The sequence below is a fragment of the Penicillium canescens genome (genome assembly GCF_028828765.1).
Source record: "Penicillium canescens strain IBT 15451 chromosome Unknown utg000014l_segment0_segment0, whole genome shotgun sequence".
NCBI classification, from domain to species: Eukaryota; Fungi; Ascomycota; class Eurotiomycetes; order Eurotiales; family Aspergillaceae; genus Penicillium; species Penicillium canescens.
In genome coordinates this window covers 69,247-92,331 of record NW_026703976.1, presented here as the reverse complement: position 1 = coordinate 92,331, position 23,085 = coordinate 69,247, and the positions used below count along the sequence as shown (strand labels likewise).

The window sequence follows — 23,085 nt, the reverse complement described above, 5'->3', positions numbered from 1 at the left end:
TTTTCCAACTCCGCCTGAGCTTGTTGTCAAGGCTTTGATACCGCCGTGTGATTGCTACGCACCTCTCAGTGGAGTGACAGACTACTCTCCTAGCTGACCACGGAATTTGGCTGAGGTGAGTATATAAAGGCCCCCATATCCTGCTTTCACAACTCTCACCTCACCCTTATCTACATTTCGTTTGCTCCATCCGCTGTCCAATCATGGTCTGTTTCAATTCGTTCTTACTGAGTTTACCAGGAGATGAAATGATGCATTATATATGATGAAAACTGATTTTGGCTCAGAATATTTCCCCACGATGTTGTAGAAGTTCCTCACTAAAAATCTTCAAAATATAAGGCATCTGTCGAGCCCTGGAACACACGGGAGAGAAAGATTCTGTCTTGTGGATATGCAGGAGTATCTGCTCTGATACCGTCGATCGTGATGGGATTTCGAGACTTGGACAGGAGCCGTACCAAGGGGCGACCAGCCGGTTCTGCCGAATCCTATCCGCTTATCACACCTAGATTCATCCACGTAGACGAGGTGCTATGAGCAAAATTTTGATATGAGATGACAGCAATTACCAAGTAAATTGGGGTTACGCTCGTTTGCCTTCCATCATTTTTTCGGTGCAGGCCATCGCTGATCGTGGACTTGGGTACAGAGAAGTCGAATTCATTAAGAAAGAAAGGTTCAATCTCCTGAAGGTATAAATCCGGCCTTCCGAGTAGGTGGTCGCACAGCGCTTCTAGCATAATCGGAGTGATGCTTTGCTTTTAAGCACTCTCTCGCCCTCTTTACACTCGAATTGCTGGCAATTCCCGTATTCTCCGAAACTCGATTTTCGCATTTGGGTTAGGAGCGTTGCTGGGGCCGAATATCACGTTTTCCGGACGACCCTTCGATGGTTCATGTAGCCTCAAATCGTAATGCCGAAGAATATAGCTCATGATAAGTTTGATCTCGACGGTAGCAATGAAACGTCCGGGGCACAAGTGCCGTCCTGATTTAATGAGCTCTATCCGTTGTCTGAGACAGACCGTGAAGATCGGATAAATCACTTACCGCTGCCAAAATCAAGGGATTTAGACGACGGCGTCGGGAACTGAAACCTGTTCGCGTTCTCAGGGCGGGAGGCTCGAAGTCTAGAAAATCGGAATCCGTCGAACCGTTCCGGGTTTTCCCAAACATTGGGGTCGAGAGATACGGGCGACGAAGGTACGGCAAGCCGGACTCCCTTGGGCAGATGCAATCCATTCGAGAGTGTATAATCCGCGCGCATGACGCGGTTGATTGTTGCTAAGTCTTCGTCAGCGATGAGGCGCAGAAAATGGTGGTACTCGACGTACACTGATTTGCCGGATTCAGACGTTGCGACTCTTTCATGAAACTATCCAACTTCACCATTCTTGACAAAGACTGCCTGGTCAAATGCCCATCAAGTTCATCCCAAATGGCGTTGACCTCTTCGCGCAATGGTTCGATGTGAGAAGGGTAGGTTGCAAGGTCATAGAGGATGTGCGCTGTTGCGGACGAGATAGCTGAGTTTCCTCCGAATGAGATAATAAGAGCCTGTTCCGCCTGACGTGGCATAGATGTTGGGGGATTCTCAAGTTCGGAGCCTTCCATAACGAACTGGAGAAGATCCTCTGGCCTTTTTGCTGTAGGAACTGCTCTCCCAAGCGAACGGGCCGTAATGACCGGTGTGAGTAATCTCCGTGCGATGAGAAGGCACTGCAACAAAATGCGAACATCTCGAACAAACGGCGCAAAGAGGGGCTTGACAAGATAAGGGACTTGCCGCAATTTTTGCGCTGCGGTGAGAACAGCCCCATTAAAAGTAATTTGTGTATTCATCCATTCCTCGGAGCGGCAGGTTTCCTGCCCGACAAATAGACGACCGATCAGCGGAGTCACTATCTGTGTCACGACCGGTACACATGGCATAGCAGTCCACTCTGGTGAATTACTCTTCAGTATTCGGCAAAAGAATTGATTTAGGAGCGTTACGCACCCGGGTTCTTGGGGAGATTCTTATCCATTGCGACATATAGCTCATCCATAATACCCGGGATCAAGAGCCCTAGGAGATTGTCAACCAAGACGCCATTCTTACAGGGAAATTGATGTACCAATATTCGCTGTCAGATTTTTCTTCAGGCCTTGTATTGGCAGTGAGCCACTTAAGTCAAGAAATTTATGTTCTCCTAACAATGACTGCTATTTCTTAGGCATGATCGTAATCGTGGAAGAGGTCGACGTACCGCTGCAACACCGGAGTAAAAGTCGCATATCGTATCAGGCAAATTTCTAATTTCAGGCAGAAGTTCTGGGGATAGTATGACCACGAAACCATCGGGCGTCCAAAGTTGGTATGCCCCGTGTTTGAACTGATTAGGTAGATTCGTGAGAAATGTCAACGGAAAGAACGGGGGACTTTACCCACTTTATTGTAGCCCTCTTGTAGTATACCTCGATAGTCGTATTTCCACTTGTCCGTGGCTTTTTGGAGATCGGAGTTTTCCAAATTGAGGACTGGGAGGTCCACAGGCGCTTTGAATCGCCAGATAGACCAGAGCAGAACCTGGACTGCCTTTGCAATTGCGATAGTGGAGAAGAGGAAGATACCGTACCGAAACAACTTCACACTGACAACTGGAGACACTTGCGTATGAATTAGAGTAAACGACCTCCTGAGCATTTCAGGAACTCCGAATAAGGAAAAGGAGTCCATGGCCCCTCGATAAGATCAGAGAGGCTACTGAGGAACTGAGCACGAATGTAATATATATTCTTTGCTTGGGAAAGGAACCGAAGATAAATTTGGGTGTTAATTGGAAGATGGAGAGGGAGAGCTGGGGTAGCGAAGAACACCAGAAAGACAAAATCTATGGCACTTGTTGACATTTATTAGGACCGATGCGAAAAAACTAACTTTCCGGGCAGCTCCGTGGCAAATGAGATTTAGGCTAGCAAATATCAATAGACTTTGGTCAGCGTCTAACTCGGCAGTGTCAAATGAGAAGACCGTTATCCCCTCGTCCGCCGCCGGAGGCACAGTTAGCGCATTTCAATTAGTGTATTATATCAACCAATAGATTAGCAGACTAATATCTACAATGTGTTGTTGGATGTAAAAGCTCCACTGCTAAATCATCAACGCATGTTTTCCTCAACGTGTTACTACATAATACTTCCCTCACCATGTAAGAAATCCCCCAACCAATCTACCATCCAATCTACCATACGATCTGCCGTAGTGCCGTACTTTAATTTGCTATTCACCGCCCTCTTTTCCCTTCGAATGGCTTGCGTAATGATTAATTTTCACTGGGCCATTCCTTTCGTTGACATTACTTTCGCCATCACATCAACGAAATCTATTGCACACCATCGCCGCCCCTGATACTTCAAATTCTACCACATTTATGCATCGCATAGACTGGCCGACATTTGTGCAGCACGATAGCCTATTCTACCTTTGAAGTTGGAAGTCATAATTTTCGTTATACCCTGGATCTACTTCGCCTATTGATCGTGTTTCTCGATAGGCAACATCGCTACTAAGCAGGCGGGAGCTTCAAAAAATGAAGTCGCTTGTTCAGGCATCCAGAGCAAGTCTGCGTAGTTAGGGGCCAGTTGGAAAGATTGGGTAGGATCTGCCATTGCACCGAGAGGTCTGGGCATTCCATTGACAGATACTGACTCGGTAGTAATGACGCTACGCAGTAGCCTGGAAGTCTCGGCTGCATTTCAATTCTGGATCTCGAATAATTTCCTCGGCGTCCTTAACGCGGCCTTACGAAACAAAGTTTATATTTCACCGAAGTAACGCAGCTAGCGTAGCATTTTGGAACAATAAGTTGTTGTACTATTGTCTTTATACGCACGTTAGCTTGACCGGCTGGCTTATACTACCACGGCGTTTTCGGGATAGGCCGGGACAATGACAAAATGACTAGATAATGTGCCTCTTAGCCTGAGCCATGAAGCAGTGAAATGTAAGTAGTTTGGGCAGATTGGCGGATACTCCTAAGACCACCATCTGGTTCTCATCTGTGCTTCAAGTCAGGCGGCCACTTGGAGCTAAGCTCGGAACATTCAACGAATAGCTAGCTGCATGCTTCTATTTACAAGTTGTCAGCAAGTGGGGTCTATTTTGGGACTGTCAAGCCATCATTCGCCCCGGACCGATCCGCAACCCCTCTTTCTCACCCCTTTTATTGGTGACCTCACGCAGTCAAGAGGAGCAAGAAGAGTGTAGTTTGGCCATAACGGGTCACCTGTCGCTGCGGTCGTAGACCGTAGCGTCAGATAGGGCCCGTTCGCGCTCCCTTGTGGGGAGGCAATATGTCTGTATTGTAGTGAATTCTATATACAGAGGGAAGGCGGGAGGGACAAAATCAAGACTTGACTGCGTGAGAGATGACGAGCTACCCGCAGAGGTAAGGAACTGACTCTCGTGAGGCAGTTGTAGGAGGAAGAGGCCCTCAGTAGTGTCGGTGTAGATATCACGTGAGGCTACGGGCATTGTGAGGCAACCCCAATAAAACTACTCCCTTGAAAAGCTTGCTAAAGCTTAGCATCAAGTTTATTCCGAAAGCGACCCTGCGGAAAAGCAGGTGCCATTTAGGAATACCCCAGAGACTGCATGGAATTAAGTATTTTACCACTAAGGGCTGGCTGATTCAGCGACTACCCACTCCCCCGTATGTTTTTGTATGGTAAACCGGGCCAGTTCGGAATACGTACCCGCGTCGTAACACGCCACACTAGCCCCTGAGAGTATGGGACGCCTTCAACAGCGTTCTTCTAGTGGGTTCTTAAATCAATTCGTTCAATTGGTTCTCTCAGTACTAGTATGTACGGAAATCTGTGGCCTGATATGGTGAAAGGTGGCGAAAGTAGGCGTAATCCCAATGCCAGATACCACTGTAGAAAGTCAGACACCAGTCGATGTCCGCGGTCAGACGAAACGCAAGGGTCGTCACCTATTTCTCATTTCATTCTTTCGCGAACCTTACTTCGAAACGGGGTAGACTATGTCTCACTTAGGTTGTGTCGGAGATATCGTGGTGACCCTCCGGAGAACATTCGGCTAGACTATTATCTCGTAGTGATCAGACTTCGGTAACGCAAGGGGGAAGAGTTCGAGTCCGGGTAAAAATGGTTCTACCGAAGTCAAGTAGTCATATGATGGATCCTTTTAGAATGGTGGTGACTCTGAACTAGCTTTAGTAGGCGATATAGACAGTAATTAGTGTCTAAGCGCAAGAATTGGTAGGCTTAATTTACCAGAAACAAAAGTCAAGAATAAGAGAAAGGAAAAAGTAAGTAGTTTTTCTGGTTACTATGTGTTCTTCCTGATGCTGACGAAATCAGAGATCTTCTGAGACCAGCTGGCTCCTCTCCAGGAATGCAGGAACCGTCCCCAGGAGCACAGCTATGGGTCCCCGACACGCCTGAGCTCCCGGATCTCAATCGTAAAGGACCGGGAACAGCTATTTTGCTCCTAGGGGCTTTGGACTGATCCCTGGAGCCACTATGCCTAGAAAGAAGATGTCTAACTCCTCTGGCGTCTATCGTGCATCCTTCCTTTAGGGTATATAAAGGTTGTGCGTAACTCATAAAAAGGCTATTCTATTCTATACGTCTTCAACCTCCAAATTTTTCAGAGTACACATTGCATGCAAACGTCCTACAGACGCCAATACGCCAACATGCCTCCCCAGGGAACAATTACTGAGCTTTTCGATCGCTGTCTCTCCACGAAACGCTCATTCAGGCCCGCCCGCGAACAAACCCCAAAGCTTGCGTGGGAGGCGACGAACCCTCGCTTTACAGAACAGGGAGCTCACCACGTCAGTTCACGAGCTGAGAAGATAATGAGCCAAATCCATGCCGAATACACCAAGCTATTTAATATGAATCACGAACTGCTTGCTACGAATCACAAGATGCGGGGTATGCTACGAATGGGGAAGGATGAACGGATAGGACTCAAAGCCCAGATTCAATATCAAAATCAATGCCTTCAAGTGGCGGAGCGACGGGCTCGGAATCTCGAAGAACAGATCAACAAATTGGAGGTTGAACTGGCATCTCGGAATACGGGAACAGCTTAATAGATCATAGGGAGCATTATCAAGCGACATTTACCTCTGGTGCTATGCTTATCGACACGAGAGGGCCTAGAACCTGCTCACAAGGGTGGGAATTGAGGGGAAATACTCAACATTGGCTTGATAATTAGGCATATCGTGGACAAAGTTAACGCATATGTGGCCATAAGTACTGTAAATCAAACGAGTAGCCAACGTTAACTGGCGAAATTATGTTGAGTATGTAAAAGAAAGATTAAATCTAGGCATAAAAACCCACGGAAAGTATCAATATAGGTGGACCCTATCAGTTTTAGCATTATTGTGCGCACACCTGAATAATCTCTTTTCCTTCGTCCTTTTTATTATGTGGGGCGGTTGTGTTGTTGGGGGCAGAAAAAGGACACTAGACTGACAAGCAAGTGACAGCAAAGGGGATATGTCAAAGGAATAAATAACGGTAACAACTAGAAATTTCGCCCATACTGCATTTTTAGTCTAGCGGTCTTATGGCCCCCCACTTGTCTTGATAGGATACTATTCTGATACTAGACCAGTATAGTATGGTATGCGGCTAGAAGACTAACTATTCTCAGGCCTGATCCCAGTAAAGCTGGTAAAAATAAAGTACTTTATGGTTGCAGGCCAGGTGCGCTAGACTCTTATCTTTCCGCTAGTGACAGCTGCCAACCTTAAATTTTAATTAACGGAGTACCTTATCCTCCACTGCAATAATCCGAAATAAGAAATGGTATAACCCCTTGATCGCAGTGAAGGGCTGACAGGGAAATCCCCAGAAGCAACCTGGTGTTAGCAAGGTGTCCCAGGAGCACAGTATCACCGCCTGCGTTGATCATTCCTCGAGAAGCGTGTTGAGTTTGCGAGACCTGAATTTATGCGGGTAACTGTTAAGTTGAGTCTCATCTCCGTCAAGTGGAGACCCTCTCACTACTCTCAAGGTAGATTAAGTCACAGATAGCCCAGGCCAGACCAAGCTGTGCAAGGGCTCAAAAGTATGCAGTGCGATTCTGGTCGTCGTGCCCGAGCTAGCCCTTTCGAAGCCTGTTCGGTATCTGGTTTGAACCTACTAATAAAAGTTAATGAGTTATGCACTTAATACCAGGCTGGAGTTATAAGGAAAGGATGGGGCACAGTGGGGATATAGTTGCCAGATGGCAGCCAATACATGTGTGCGGCAGTGCGTATTGGCTTACTCCTGCTGCACTGATTTGAAAACACATTTTGCCCCCTAAACCGCTGCACCGGATTTAGCTTATCCAGAATCGACTTCACTTAGCACATTTCAGAACCGAGAAATTGCCTTTTTTTAAGAAAAAAAAGGTTCCCTGATTTTAAGGGCCTGCAAGTCTACCGTTTAGCGTAATTTTCTGCGAGATAGGTAGCGGAGAGACGATTAAAGAAGCTCTTTCGGCTTGATAATTATTAGGAACTGTAATATTAAAATGCCTCATCAGAAAATCAGGTGAGGCATCAGTTTTGAATCTTGCTTTAGCTCCACAGTAGCACTGCAACAGGCTCTTCTTGGATTCCGTCACCGACCAAGCGTATCCATCCCCAGCCGATGGCTGCAGCCGGACTTGGCTGGGAGCAAAGACAAGGCCAAGTCTGTCATCTGACGCAAGTTAGTTTCGCTCATCAGGCGGAAAGAAGACCATAGGATACTAAAATGGGCTGCTAATGCCTCACGGCACCGTTGTCTGAAGAAGGCGCGCTTCTCATTGCTTGTGAGAACCATGATTGTATTTGATCCTTCAGACAAGGCTTAAACCCTTGACATATGTTCAGGCTAGGCGGTAGTGGTCGTATGCCTCGACGACTTATCGGCTGAAGACGATCTGATTGTCGTTCAAGCATGAACAACCCGGTAGGGCCCATAAATAGTGAGAATAGGGGTAATGGAAATACAGAGACTTTTACATCTCCAATTAGCCGGATACAGGACAAATCGCGACATCCGAACACCTTGGAGATCTACTCGCGCGATTTGACTTGAGAACTGGATTTACTGTGCGTGAAATCTGTACTTGGAAGGTCATCTGCCATATCCTATTTCTGGGGTCTTGGTGGTAGACAGTGCATGAATGACGCACCAGGCACGATCTACATATCAGGAATCCGAGAGTGAGCGCGTGCAAGGGAAATCGACAGACAGTAAAGCATATACAGAGCAAAAAGAAGCAAAGAGTGCTCCTCATAGAGCAGTATATTGATATCATTCAGACAGTAGTAGATAGGAAATCCAGAATGATTGTGATGATACAGAGCAGAGTCGTCAAGTATAAAGCAGCTGCAGAGACAAACAATGATATCATCCTGCATTACAAAAAAGTGAAATGAGAAACGAAAAATACACCGTCGCTAAAGCAAAGCGAGGCATTAGTTGGCAAAATCGGATGGGCTTTTGGATGCAACGTGATAGACCCAAAAATGCGAGCAGAGAGCCGACAATAACCTCTCAATCAAGACGCCTTCGTCAACACAATAAAAAAGAAACAATGCAGAAGAAAAGGTACATGTGGCAAAAGTCACAAAGGAGTGAAAGAAGACCCGCCCTGCAATGCAACCGGAAAATAAAAGGTAGGCTGAGGAGCTCGGAGTGGAAAATGAAGAGAAGAGAAAAAGAGACCATCGTCACAGAGAGGCTCGTCTGGGATGGCTCTGGAAATGGAAGGTCGCTGCCTTATGGTTTTAAGGTATGCAGATTCTTCTGAATGATCATGTCCTCTACTGAATCCATAGTCGCCTTGAGCAATGTGGTGTCTGTTGCATTGGTGTAATGGATATAGATTTCGCGGTCTGGGATTCGGTTGATGCCACGGAACCTGTCCGCAAAGTACCGCGCAGCAGCATCATAATCGGTGTCGGAGCCATGGTAGTCTGGGAAGTGCTTCGAGATAGGAGAGATGGCAAGCTTCCCCTTGAACAAATCGATCTTGTTGAGGAAAAGGATGATTGGCTTACGCTTGAACCATTCACCGTTGACTAGAGATTCGAATAACATCATGGCTTCGTGCATTTGGTTCTGTGGTGGGGATTAACGCTGGTCGAGAGAGCATGGGAGATATTGCGCTTACAGCGTTCTGGTAGTCCACCAGACATTGGTCATATCCTGACAAGGCGACCATGAACAGTAGACACTGAACACCCTCGAAGCAGTGGATCCATTTCCTCCGCTCTGATCGTTGTCCTCCGACGTCCATCATTCGAAAGTTCATTTGCCCAAGTTCGAAAAGAGTTTCCGTGATACCGGTCGTCCGTAGTCGAGCTTGGAGCACGTCCTGGTTGTCCGGAAGCCAACCTGGTGTAAATATGCGATCCAGGGATTCATAGACACTGCGATGGTTAGTTTGGGCCCATGTAAGACACATGTTCCGAAATTGACTAACTAGTACAGGTTGTCATGGAGAGCGAACTTGTGCCCTCGCGCAACAGCTGTCTACACACCTGTATCCTTCCACATCGCCCTCATAGCATCCCGAATCGTCAGGTCTGAGAAAGCCTCATCCGATCCTACATCTGGGTGGGTGTTGTCTAATAACTCCGCGTATGACTTCCAAACTCGTTAGCCAAAGCACACTTCTTGTGACAAGAATGTCAAGTACCTTGGTCTTTTCCTCATTCTCGAAATTGATACCCTCGGCATTCATAATATCCAACAAGACCTTGAAGGCGATGACAAGGTTCGAGTAAATAACGGCACGCGTCGTATACCGCTCCTCCTCAGGAAATCCTCGACTGTGAATGATGCGCATCTGCTTGATAATGGTCGATTTCCCAGATTCTCCCGCGCCTGGCCAAGTTGTCAGTACTACACTCAAACAAACCGACATGGATTCACTCACCTAGTAGCAGAATCTTGATGGTCCGGTCGAGCGTCTTCTTGTCATTCTTGATACCCCGTTCTACGCGCGTATTGCGCTGCAGCGCCTCCTTATCCGCCTCCGCCGGTGTCGAAACTAAGCAGCCCATGATTCAGGTTGAGGATAGATTATCTACCGCGATGGTTGTTAGTAACGATTCATTGCAAGCTGAACTGGTGCGACGACAGACTCGACACATTGGGTGTGCACGATCTGAGTCAGGGATGCGACTGGATTGCGCCACCTCGGGTGTCGACAGTCGAAGCTCAAAGACACAAGACCCGAACCCGACCATCGGGACCGAGGGCGTGGAGGTCGCCTACCTTCATAAAAGACCCGCGATTATACACCCGAAGCCTACCTTCACTGAGAAATGTGATAGGCAGACGCTTGAAGGTTCAATTGTCCCCACACCTTGCGACCACGTTCCGTTGTGAATTCGGAGCTACTCCATTAGATGGGGACGTGAGTGAGTCGCGCTAAGGCCTTAGCAGTGGGGCTAAGAAACAATTGCCAGACGTGTATTGGTTAAAACAATTTCAAAATTACGGGCTAGACGTGCACACAGAACACCGACACTTCCTGGCTGCCCGGGATGGCTACAGGCTATTGGCCAGGATGGCCCATATGTGAAGAATAACTCGAATACAGCACGTAGTGACAAAAGGTAGAAGTCCCAAAACAAATGAGATTGACTAAGAGAGAAACCAAAGCTGTGGCCGTATTGCTTATGGATGAAGGGCACTGAGACACACGGTAGATAAAGCAGAGTAGGATGATACTGCCACATAAATGGAATCTCGGGTTGACAGAGCCGTTGGTATGCACGAGTGTGCTTCGGGGTTTCGAAAAGCGACAGCTGGTTTCCATGTCGACAAAATAAGTTGTCACAGAGAAATTTATGGAATGAGGAATTTATGGCAACATATAGGTACAACAATGCGAAGAGTAGACGGGATAGAAAGCCTTCAAACCGGTGGCAGGGCCCGAGTAAAGAAGGCCTTTCCATGGGAGACACATCTTCATTCCATTACAGTATGCTCAGTCTCACTGTCATAGTGAAAATCAATCACACAGTCGGCTTTTGAATTTCAGTGCTCTGTTAGCAGCCCATTCAATGGTGGCGTTGATGATCAATCTCGCGGTGTTGATGGTTGGTGAATGTGCCTCATATTAGTGGCTTCCTGGTGATGAACGGTCCAGGAGATATATATTCAATCACAACGCATTTTCCACATTCGTTTGAGAGCTCAGAAATTCCAAAAAGTAAATAGAGTAAAACCTAGAGGATTAAAAAAGAAAATCGAAAAGAAAAGGTATCTATCTCAACCATGATCACAAGTTCAAAAGTTGACTTTTCCCGTCCGTCAACAAGGACGGCCAAGCTTCAACGGGTGATGGGTTGAGTACCCGTGCCCGCGCGACCGCGGCCTGACGCTTTCCGCAGCCTAGACGGACAGAACCACACACAGGGCAGACAATCAACACTCGAGCGAGGCCAGAAAATTTCCATGTTCCTTGGATGAAAATGTGAGCGCTCTTGGTAAAATCAAAGAATGAACAGCTTCCATTGCCTCAATATTAAGACCGTAGATTCAACAGTGAGCCAACGTTTCTTAACCGACTCACTTTGACTCATTCTCTACTTGATTCTAGCATGTTTTCTCGGTGAGCATCTAAAATCGCACCAAGAAATTAGCTGCAAATAGTTGCGGTAGAACGAAGATATGAATTGCAACAGGCCTCACTTAGGATAGGCGTCGTGTCTGTTGAGTATCGCGGTGGTCAAAGCTTATGGCAGGACTAGCGATGGACATTTAAATAGACGGGATTCCCACTTTTGATAGTACACTCAACAAGAACACTACAACTACCTATCTCAACAGTGCTGTTGAGTATCGCAGTGGTCAAAGCTTATGGCAGGACTAGCAATGGACATTTAAATAGACGGGATTCCCACTTTTGATAGCAACCAAAAACAAGAACACTACAACTACCTATCTCAACAGGTTATGAGCCCGGGTGGCTTTACCTTTGGGCACGCAGGCATATCAAGAAAAAAAAAAATCCTTTCCCTGCCTTTACAGCTAAGCTTCTCTATCAGAAACTAACTCCATGAATTTCAGAAACTGATCATATATTCTCAGTAACTTGATGAACAGTATGAAGTTCTATTGCTCAAAACCCTCTCAAAGCAATAACCTGGATGAACTTCCATTCACTGAAGACTTACAGACAGCATGCCATCAATGCTACTGTTACACTGTCACACTGGCACGGAGTATCGCAGGGTTGTCCCCATAGCCAGGACATGTCACCGTTTGCAGCAAGCCTCGGGAGTTTCTCCGGCAAATAGTCATAGACAGTATGCCATTATTGCTACGGTTACACTATGAAGCTGGCATGAGGTACCGCAAATGTTACCTACTGCCGGGACATGTCACCATTTGCAGCAAACTCGGTAACCATCTTCTCAGAGTCACCAGCCACAATGCCATTTCGGAAGAAAAATGCGGAAAACACTACAAAAGAGACACTCTTGGACGGACGAGGAGCTGAACATCCTCTCATACCTCCGATACACTCGCCATTGGCGCTTCAAGAAAATCCAAACGTCCTACTTCCCATCACTTTCTCCGAACGCACTCTTGGGAGCCTACTGGCGCCTGTCCACCGAAGACCGCATACGTCGAGCATCGAGGATCACCACCTCAATCATCGCTCCTCGCAACACTGGAGAAAACCTCTCAGGTTCCCCCCAAGCTCAACCCACATGTTCCAGTATCGCACAGGGGACAAGTCGCTATCGCACTCTTGCTCAGTCAGAAAACAACATTGAGACTTTGGCCTTCACCCCACCAAGCCCTGCGGGTGGAGGGGATCCATTCATTTCCGACAACAGCAATTCGAGTCGTTACAAACTCAGGCCAAACAGACCCTCAATCTTCCCTCCAAGGAAGCCGGGATATCTTGTTGACCGACGCCGTTTCCCCCACTCCTTTAGATCGTACAAGTACTCTCTCAATCTACAAGGAGTTCCGGACAGCGACTATACTCCTCCATCTCGGATGCCTACGCCAGGTTCATCAGATCGAAGCGTTTCCATCGTCTCAAGTCTTCCCAGAGCCGCGTCAAGCCTTGAACTCTTTGGCTTGGAGGTGCGCTCGCCTCAGTCATCAAATAGTGAATCGGTTACCTCTGATCGGCCCAACGACATATCTAGCCCTGAATTCTTCAGCTCCGAGGAGCATCCTTTGCCGACATGACTGAAATCACAAAGTTTGAGCAATTCGGAATCAATACGTTCTATAACGGAATCCCAACATTAGATAATGCCAGCGACTGGTTTCGGTGGAATCAGAAGGTCAATGAGTTCATTCGGATATCTGCGGTTGCCGACGATGGAGCGACTCCACCGATAGAAGAGGAAGAAGCACGGCAATGGATTCACCGCCAAAATTTCTATTCTGCGATGATCACGGCAAAGCTGACACACAATGCGGCGCAAAGAATTAATGCCTTTGAGATTCCTCGAGTCCAAGTACTGCTTAAGGCAGTCAAGGACAACTTCAAACCAGAAGGCTCAGGCACGTATGTTAACCTCCAACGGCGATACATGGCCCTTACAAGAGACAAGTGTGGGAGCACTCAAGCCCTCGGAGCAGAGATCAGGAAGATCCATGCTGAAAAACTCCTCCTTGACTCTGATTGCGTAACCTCCGAAATTGAGCGAACATTTTTCTTCGTGCATGCACTCGGTCCGGAGTACGAGAGCTTCCGCGATCATATCTTCTGACAAATGGACCTTGTCAATGAAAGAGACGCAAATGGGACCGTCACGAAAGCGGCGCCCACGTTTGACTATATCGAGAATAAGGCAATTGAGGAAGAGCATAGGAAGGGGCAATTGGGTAAAAAAGCAATGGAGACGCAAGCACTTCCTGCTCTTGCTCTAGTCCGTGGGCCAGGTGACAAGAAACTCATCCCGTCGTCGGACGGAACTACTTGTCGAATCGAGATCGATAACGTCCCATATTGCTCCTTCTGCCGAAAACCTTATCACGTTGACTCCGAATGTTTCACCAAGAATCCGAAACAGAAACAGAAAGACGGAGATGGACCGAAGCCAAAGCCAGGCAGGATGCATACGGGCACACGCAAACAGTTGAAGAAGCGGCCTTCGACGGATGACGAGGATGATGATGCCGGTGGTCCAAAGGATCCAAAGAAACCAACTTTCATGGCGACGAGAGTCTCCGAGAAAGATGTCAACGAAGCATTTGGAAACGATATCGAGGGCAATTTCGCCCTGTCCGACCATATTCCCATAATGATGGCGATAAAAACCCTCTCTATTCGCGACGCGTGGATCGTGGATAGTGGATGCGCTCAGCACGTCTGCAATAGTGCCTCGAGGTTTGTCCAAATGGCCAAGTACCATGGCCCCTCACTTACAGGCGTTGACACCTCAACGGCTCCCTCAGGAGTGGGAACAGTGAATATCCTTTGCAATGTACGCGGCAGAAAGAAATGGCTTGTGCTTGATAACGTCCTCTATGTTCCATCTGCACACGCCAATCTCATATCGGTGCTCCAGCTTCTCAAACGAGGAGCAAAGGTCGAATTCTCAAGCCGGAGTGCTATCATTCGCAACAAGTCAAACGAAAAGAATCTATATACTGCCAACGAATATCATGGAGTCTACGCACTCGATCTGTGGACAAGTCTGACTTTTCCCTCTTACCATGTTAGCCCGCAAATGTCTCTGTGGCACAATCGACTTGCTCATATGAGTGATGCAAATCTTCGGCGACTCAAAAAGCAGGCTCACGGTGTTCGGGACATGGAGCCACGTCATCCATGCAATTCGTGTCTGCAGGGGCGAATGATCGAAAAACCCCACCGCAGATCAGGAAATAGCAGGAGAGGCAAACACGCAATGGAGCTCCTCCATATTGACGTTGCAGGGCCATTTGACGAGGGCCTTGACGGCAGTCGTTACTGGCTCACCATCGTTGACGATTTCACGGGCTGGATCGAGATTATCCCTATACCACGAAGACAAGAGTTCGTCATAGAATCACTACGGTTCTTCCTCGACCACAATGAGCGCCCCGAACGAAAATGCAGGCGAATACGTCTCGACAGAATATCCGAACATGTGGGAGACGAGATGAAGTTCATGTTGTTCTCGCGCGCAATTCAAGCTGAGGTGACAGGAGTGGATCAACACCAGCAGAACGGGGTCGCTGAAAGAGCCCACAAGACTATTTACGATAGGGTTGGGCCTACGCTAGCACATGCGAGGTTGCCGTCTAAATTCTGGCCGGAAATTGCTCGAACCGCAGCGTTCCTCTCCAACCGGTCGCCGTCATCGAAGCTCAACATGACTCCGTACCAAGCGTGGTATGGCGACAAGCCTGACCTATCACGACTCAGAGTGATCGGATCCAAAGGGGAATACTTGATCCCGCCAAAGCAAAGAAAGAAGCTCACGGATCCGCGAACAAGGCCATGCATTTTGCTAGGCTATGAAGGAAATACCAACTACCGTATCCTCCTGGAAGACGGAAGAATCGTTGGGACTCCAAACGCCGAATTTCACGAAGTCCTTACAGCTCCCTCCACACAGACTATAGAAGATGTGGGAGCCAGACAAGAAGGCTTACCTGAGGCAACGGCTGCTGCCGCAGGGGAGAGTGAGACGGTGGGACTAATAAATCAACCGTCGGTAGGCATCCGGCAAGCATCCGTGCCTGCTTCGGGGCGCCAATTGTCAATGGCACCATCGGAGCGGGCCCTACCTAAGCCGAGAAACGATATCTCGCACATACTGCCTCGGAGTAACGATAACTCGCGAGTGCTTACCCAGCCGAGTAACGATAACTCGCAAACCCCAACGTCGTCTCAATCGAGTAACGAAGACTCGCAGCCAGCTGTTGCTATACAGGGAGACAGGACCTTGTCGTCCATACGGAGTGACGATGCCCTCGGACCCCTATCACCTGCTTATCAGGATTCTGTCCTTGGGATTGACTCACCACCCGGTGGCGACCAGCAACAAGACGACGCTCAACAAGGGCTAAGTTCAGGAGAATGGCAACGATATCCAGAACTCCAACTTGAACTTGACAACCCAGTTCATGAAGTGCAACCAGGAGCACTAGATCATCACCCTGAAATGAAGATTCGTGCTCCACAAGTCACACTAGACACGTCTGATGAGAGCGAAGAAGAGCTTGCACTAATGAATATACCCGAAGAGAACATCATCCCAACACTCTTAACGGTAGCTGCAGAGGAAACAGAACCCTTTGAGCCAAAGAACCTGCATCAAGCGAAGAACGACACAAGCTGGCTCGAATGGAAAAGGGCAATGCTTGAAGAAGTGAACTCACTCAAGCAAAACAAAACGTGGGAGCTTGTTGATCCCCCCAAAGACCGGCGAGTTCTCAGTGGAAAATGGGTCTTCAAACTCAAACGAGGGCCTCACGGCGAAGTACTCCGCCATAAGAGCAGATGGGTGGTGAGAGGTTTCACACAAGAAGACGGTATTGACTATGATGAAACCTTTGCTTCGGTTGTCAAGCCAATGAGCTACAAAGCCCTCTTCGCAATCGGAGCGGCCCTGGACTTCGAGATCGAGCAAATGGATGTCAAAACCGCATTCTTGTACGGACATATAGACCACGAGATCTACGTCGAACAGCCCCATCACATGACGGATGGCACCCCAAGGGTCTGCAAGCTTCGAAAAGCCCTCTATGGATTAAAGCAGGCTCCTCGCATCTGGTACCAGACCCTCACGAACTTCCTGCGCAATCTTGGCTTCGAGCCAATCACCGCCGATCTTGGTATCTTCGTTCGGAGCAATATGTACATCGCGGTGTATGTTGATGATCTCCTGATCGTGGGTCCGAGTATCGCAGAGATCAAGAAGATCAAGCGGAGCCTAAGGAACCGTTTTCAGATGACAGATCTGGGCCCATGCAGCTACTACCTTGGGATATCCATCCAGCGAGACCGCCAAAACAGGAAACTGTCCCTCAGTCAAGAAGCATACATTGACAAGGTTGCTCATCAATTTGATATTGGCAACTGCGCTCCCATCGGCACGCCGATAGAAACCTCACCGCTTCCAGAGAACAGTCCAGACTACACGTGCCCTCCAGATCAGAGGACCTCTTACCAACGCATGGTCGGATCTCTGATGTACATTATGCTTGGAACCAGGGGGGACATCGCGTACGCAGTCTCTGTGGCGAGTAGGTCTCTGGCAAATCCTGGGCCCCAACACCTGAAACTCGCTCGACGCATCCTGCGGTATCTCAACGGCACAAAAGGCCTCAGGCTCACATACAAGGGTCAGCCCCAGATGCTGAAAGGCTTTACAGACGCAGATTGCGGTGGATGTCGCGACACTAGACGTTCAACAGCTGGATACCTTTTTAATATCGGGAGTGGAGCAATCAGTTGGCAATCGAAACGCCAGGGCGTCGTTGCTCTCTCAACGTGCGAAGCCGAATTTCTCGGGCAGACACAAGCCACCAAAGAGGCAGTCTGGTTGAGAAGGCTTCTCAACGAATTGAATATGAATCAAGGATTAAACGCCACGATCATCTGCGGGGATAACCAAGGGGCCATTGCTCTCTCCTCGAACCCACAATACCACTCTCGCACAAAACATATGGAAATCCAACGCAAGTGGCAGGGAGAGGTCCAAGACAACGGAACAGTGAAGCTCAAATATATCCCAACCACAGAACAAATTGCTGATGGGTTCACCAAACCCCTTGCTCGGGAAAGATTTGAGTGGTTTCGGAAAGGGCTTGGCGTTGAGTGATTGCTACACCTTATTTGTATTGAACAAGACTAAGGCGCAGGGTACCCTTTCCTTCCTTTCTTCTCAAATGAAGTTTTTGAAGGTTTTAATGGGACCCGTCACAGCCGCGATCACATAGTCACTGACACCATTGGTGATGGTGGCCATCGAGTGGGAGTGTTGAGTATCGCGGTGGTCAACGCTTATGGCAGGACTAGCGATGGACATTTAAATAGACGGGGTTCCCACTTTTGATAGTAACCTCAACAAGAACACTACAACTACCTATCTCAACAGATGTGTTGATGTGTTGATGTGTTGATGTGTTGATGTGTTGATGTGTTGATGTGTTGATGTGTTGATGTGTTGATGTGTTGATGTGTTGATGTGTTGATGTGTTGATGTGTTGATGTGTTGATGTGTTGATGTGTTGATGTGTTGATGTGTTGATGTGTTGATGTGTTGATGTGTTGATGTGTTGATGTGTTGATGTGTTGATGTGTTGATGTGTTGATGTGTTGATGTTTGATGTTGATGTTTGATGTTGGTGTTTGATGTTGATGTGGTGAATGGTCGGGCGGTGAAGGGAGTGCTGGTCACCGTCTCACAGAGGCAACGCGGTCTCTTGCCATGTCCCCCACATCATAGAACCTTCAATTGCCTTTTTTTTTTTTTTTTTTTGATCCTGCAAAGCAATTTTGATCCCTGTTGGTCACACCTTGACTATGGCCTCGAAATAATTGTGCAACTCTGATCACGCAATATACTGTACACTCAAGATCAGAACTAGGAAGTGTAGAGCCATGTGATGTATTTCGTAAATCCGAATCACGGGCTCAATCCAAGATGATTATGCGATAGGCTCAGTTTCTTGCGTCGCCAAAGAAATTGCTGAGGTGACTATTGCTAGTCACTCGAACCTATTCTACACTAGAATGCCTACATTATAGAGCGATTGCGAGATTGAGAGTTTCTTTCTCTTGAGGTTAACATGTCATTGGTAGCTTTTGCTCGGGAATATCTGATCCGCCGCTCCTTCTACATGTACAGTGACTGGACATAAGTAATTTGCTCCCCCATTTATTACACCGCCAATATAGCCAATTCCTAAAACGTGTAGTGTAACACCACGCTACAATATCACGCGAAGCTGCTTTTGAAGAAGACATTCACCTCTTATTATACCTCCTACACTGTATCTCTCTCTATGCCACGCTCAAAAGAACTTACACCTGCTATACATGAGCGTATATGCGAGCTCCATGCCATTGGATGTGGGCTATAAAGGCATTCATGGCCGCTACCCTTATATTCCGGTCTCTACAATCCGGTATACTGTTACAAAGGAGAAAGAACGACGTGACGGTGTATCGAAGCCTCGATCCGCTGGCCAAAAAAGCTTACCGAAGCCGATAAAGACCTCCTTCTTACCTTCACACTTCTTACAGTAAGATGCCAATTTTGCTTAAACAAACTTCACCCAAATATTGGGGAGTATATCCTTCCCCTAATCGTTGGCTATGAATCATACTATTATCGGCTTGTATAAATTACCAGTATTGGAACTAGTTGTTCAGACAGTCTTCTATTCTAGTGGTGAAATACAGTTAACATTTGTTTATCTCCTCGTACACGCATTACGCATATCACCCCTGCCACATCAAATACCAAGTAAATGCTAATTTATTGGTAACCTCTCGCAGTCAAGACGGGAACAAGAATGTGTACAGTTTAGCCGTAACGGGTCACCGGGTCGCGAAGTCTTATGCGTAAACGCATCAGACCGTAGCGTCAGAGAAGTTCGCTCAATAATTGCGTATCTTGTATTGCTAAGTAAGAGAAATACGGAGGACGGTTTCAGAGGTGCAGTCGCGAGGTTCAGATTGCAGAGGGCACAATGCCCTTTGTAATTAGTCAAGTAATCTCAAGCACACGGCGGTTGTTGCAGTGCTTAGGCCTCGCCATATTGCATTTGGGGTACCTCGGTTACCCCCAAACTCACCAAGAACCCAACCCAAACCTTAAGATATTACTGTAATACACATGAAATATTGAGACGCTATATCGCGCACTTTGCTATTGAAACTTCACACAGTGGTGTATCATAAGTATTTGACCTCCGGTACTTGACCTAAGACCCACCTTTTTATACTGCCGTGGAGAAACCTCAGAAACTTCAGTTTCAGTCTAATAGTTAGTAGAGTATCCTTCATAATTAATAACATCAGCCACTGCCCCTTTTCCCGTGTATCAAAGACATGTTTAAACAGAAGAATGCCAGAGTTGTATTAGAACGTGTTGGTATATAGGATGGATGTTCATGACCTAATACAAGTAGGCGGTATGAAAGGCGGTCAAGGCCCGAAGTACCAGAGGTCAAATACTTATGATACACCACTGTAATTTGATCGTGCGTGTAACCATTAAAAGTCACTTATAATCATTCACGCTAGTTATAACTAGCTAGCTTGCTGTGACAAATCCGAAACTGCTAACTTAAGCGGCACGGAACACCCGGAACCGACTTCTGCGTAGCGAAATTTGTAAATACATATATATATGCTCTATGCTGGAAGGTGCTCACCTTACGACCACACTTCTAAGTCAGTCCATTCATGAAAAGGCAACAAAAGAACTGTCGCTAGTTCCTTACTTATTCTCTTCCGACACCTTCTATGACGGCTAAGCGTGACGATGAAAACATTCCTTGTGGCTACATTTACTTTCCTCGCTGCTATAGGGGAGGTCTCAGCTCGTAGAGTTAGAGGTGGCAATGGTAGCCATAGAGGTAGTGCTGGCGCCCGTGGCGTGGTGGTGGTGGTTGCTGGCCATCCGGGGGGCAGTAGCACACCTAATCATGCGACGGAAACTGCTAAAGTGACGCGCTTCTTAACGTCGTGCAATGGGCCTAACATCCAATATTGCAAGGCACTTGGTCAAGGCTGGGACTGTGCTCTGGTGTAAGTGGATCTCCATACAGTGCTATACTTACTCGTATTCAAAGTTTTTCCCGTCTGTACTATACCAGCACTCTTTCCGATCCGCTACCTAAAATAAATGAATGCTAAGTTGCTAATATTTTACGTTTTCCCTCATTAGCCAAAAAGGCCCTGGCCAAGATGCTATACCTATCTGCCATACATATGATACTCAGTTCACTAATGACGCTGAAGATGTGATCAACTGCGGCCAAGCTTGCAGTCTCAACAATCTGCCAAATACTGGCTACTATGTCCCTGAGTAAGTTATATACTCTATCCTGGCCTGCTTTTTCTTGGTTATGTGGTAGGAACTAATACGAGACTTGTAGCCTTAATTGGGTTGACTGCCTATGCCAGTGAGGATGATTACATTATGATCCTTGGCCATCAAAGAAGGACTGTGGGGACCAATCCTTGGGGTTAGGGTGGATAAAAGCAGGCTGCCGAAGCAAATATTTGTCGAGGAAAGTGGAGTAGTTAGTTACAGCTGCCTCCTATTGGCTTTCTTCGTTCCCCACCTTTCTTTCTGTTTTGTGCCCTGAAACGAACGAAGTGAGAGAAAGGGTTGTTGATCACGCTGACAATGTGGTGCGTGAGACGTGGAAAGAAGAACTTAATAGATTGTTCTGCCACGCACTTCTTTGATTTGTTCCCGTCCGCTCCTGCCCTGAAACGAGGAACGAGTGAAGGGGTTACTACCCTGCGCGAGCTGCCCGCAAAGTTTGGCTGCGTTGTCACTGTAAAATCGTCCCAAATTCTCGCCGCTGATTCGTCAACTTCCGCCGCCAAGACCCGCTCTATCCGTCGTAGCTGTTACTGGAAGACGCGCGCTGCGCACGCTGTGGCCCTGAAACGAAAAGGGTTGACGAAGTGAACTGGATTTGAAGAGATAGTATGACAATGAACGCTTGCTTTTGATAGGGCGCGGATAATAATTATGCACGGATAAAAGTATGAGTCAAATATATGTATGCCAAGCCACGCAGTACGATGTGGCAAAAGGGGTGATTGGTTGAGCATGTGAGTAGAAATATATCCGTAAAGTTAAATTGAATTATTTATCACGGGATGGGGCCCCTAAGTATATATTGCTACTAGTGTTCGTCTACCAAAAGTTTGAGGTCTAAAACGAGTACCTTTACGTTGATTCATCGCAAGGACTATTCTGTTATGGTGGAGCACGGTCTCATTTATTTGAAGCTTCACGCCAAGCAGCAATCGTCTCCTTCTCGAGGTCCTGAAGTCTTTGCATTTCAGTTAGTAGTCGGGGATCAGGTCTGAATCGAAGATCTTGCATGTCGAGTTTCTGCAGGAGATGAAGACCTTTAGAGGAACGCAGTCGAGATAGCTGCACATACATCGAGCAATACTTCCGGTGACGATCCTGTCCTCGGATCGTGGGGTCATCTTTAAGGTCGAGGATCGCAGCCACAAGGGTCGAGCCTTGCACTTTATAGTCGGTAAGGCTGAAAGCGGGGCACATGGGAACTTGCGTTCTACGGACCGAATAGCCTTTCAGGGTGATAGATCGCTCTAAAGGAAAGACTGGCAGGACTGAAGGTTCAAGGTCTTGAAACGCAGTGGGTTTGGGTCTGTCCGGTTTAAACAATATGCAGGCGGGTGGTTTGGTGCACATGATATAGAGGTCGTTGATTTGGAAGAATTCGGCTAACAGAGAGGTGTCAGGCAACGTTCATGACTATTTATGGATGACAAACGGACCAGTCTGATCTATCACGATGCCTACAGCAGTCCCCGCAGCACCATTGACCAGGCCGAGCAGGGTACAGATGTTAGTCAGTACGACTGCAGGCATATTTGGGGTGTACAGAAAGAGTCCCGGGAAGGGGATCTTAGTGCCTTGGTCCGGCTGCTGGAGCAAGTCGTCTGCATGGAGCCGCAAATTGATTGGGCCAGTAGACTTGGTTCGCGTATGAAGCGCAGGAAATATATAGACATTTTGGCATCGCGTGTGTGCGAATTGCTCTATCCGAACGCGATTTACCTGGTGTCGCAGAGAGTTCAACTTGACTATGGTGGTGGCATCTTGCAGTTGAGGGCTAGCCAGGGATGTGATGGTTTTGCTGTTGAGGACCGTTCGATCGGCTTCAGTTAAAGTCCCTGCCCTCGCTCGCGATAGGAGGTCACGAAACGGAGCATCTTCTGACTGTCTCATTTGCTCGTCTAAGATGATCACCTGTTTGAATTGATGCCAGAGAAGCCGACCGTTCTCATCCTCACCCACTCCCCTTCGTGGTTCCTTCCATAGTGCCGGGCCGCGAACAGGTGGAAACTGAAAAAAGTCGCCGATA

The 23,085-nt window shown here is 47.5% G+C and overlaps 1 protein-coding gene across 1 annotated transcript; it reads left to right on the top strand.

The window, feature by feature from the left end:
• Positions 1-13,232: 13,232 nt before the first annotated feature.
• On the top strand, positions 13,233-13,766 carry N7446_014165 (uncharacterized protein; the record flags this gene model as incomplete). The annotated part of the gene is made up of 1 exon (XM_058522904.1): positions 13,233-13,766. The coding sequence occupies one exon, from the start codon at positions 13,233-13,235 to the stop codon at positions 13,764-13,766; it is 534 nt and encodes a 177-aa protein (XP_058364780.1).
• Positions 13,767-23,085: the final 9,319 nt, after the last annotated feature.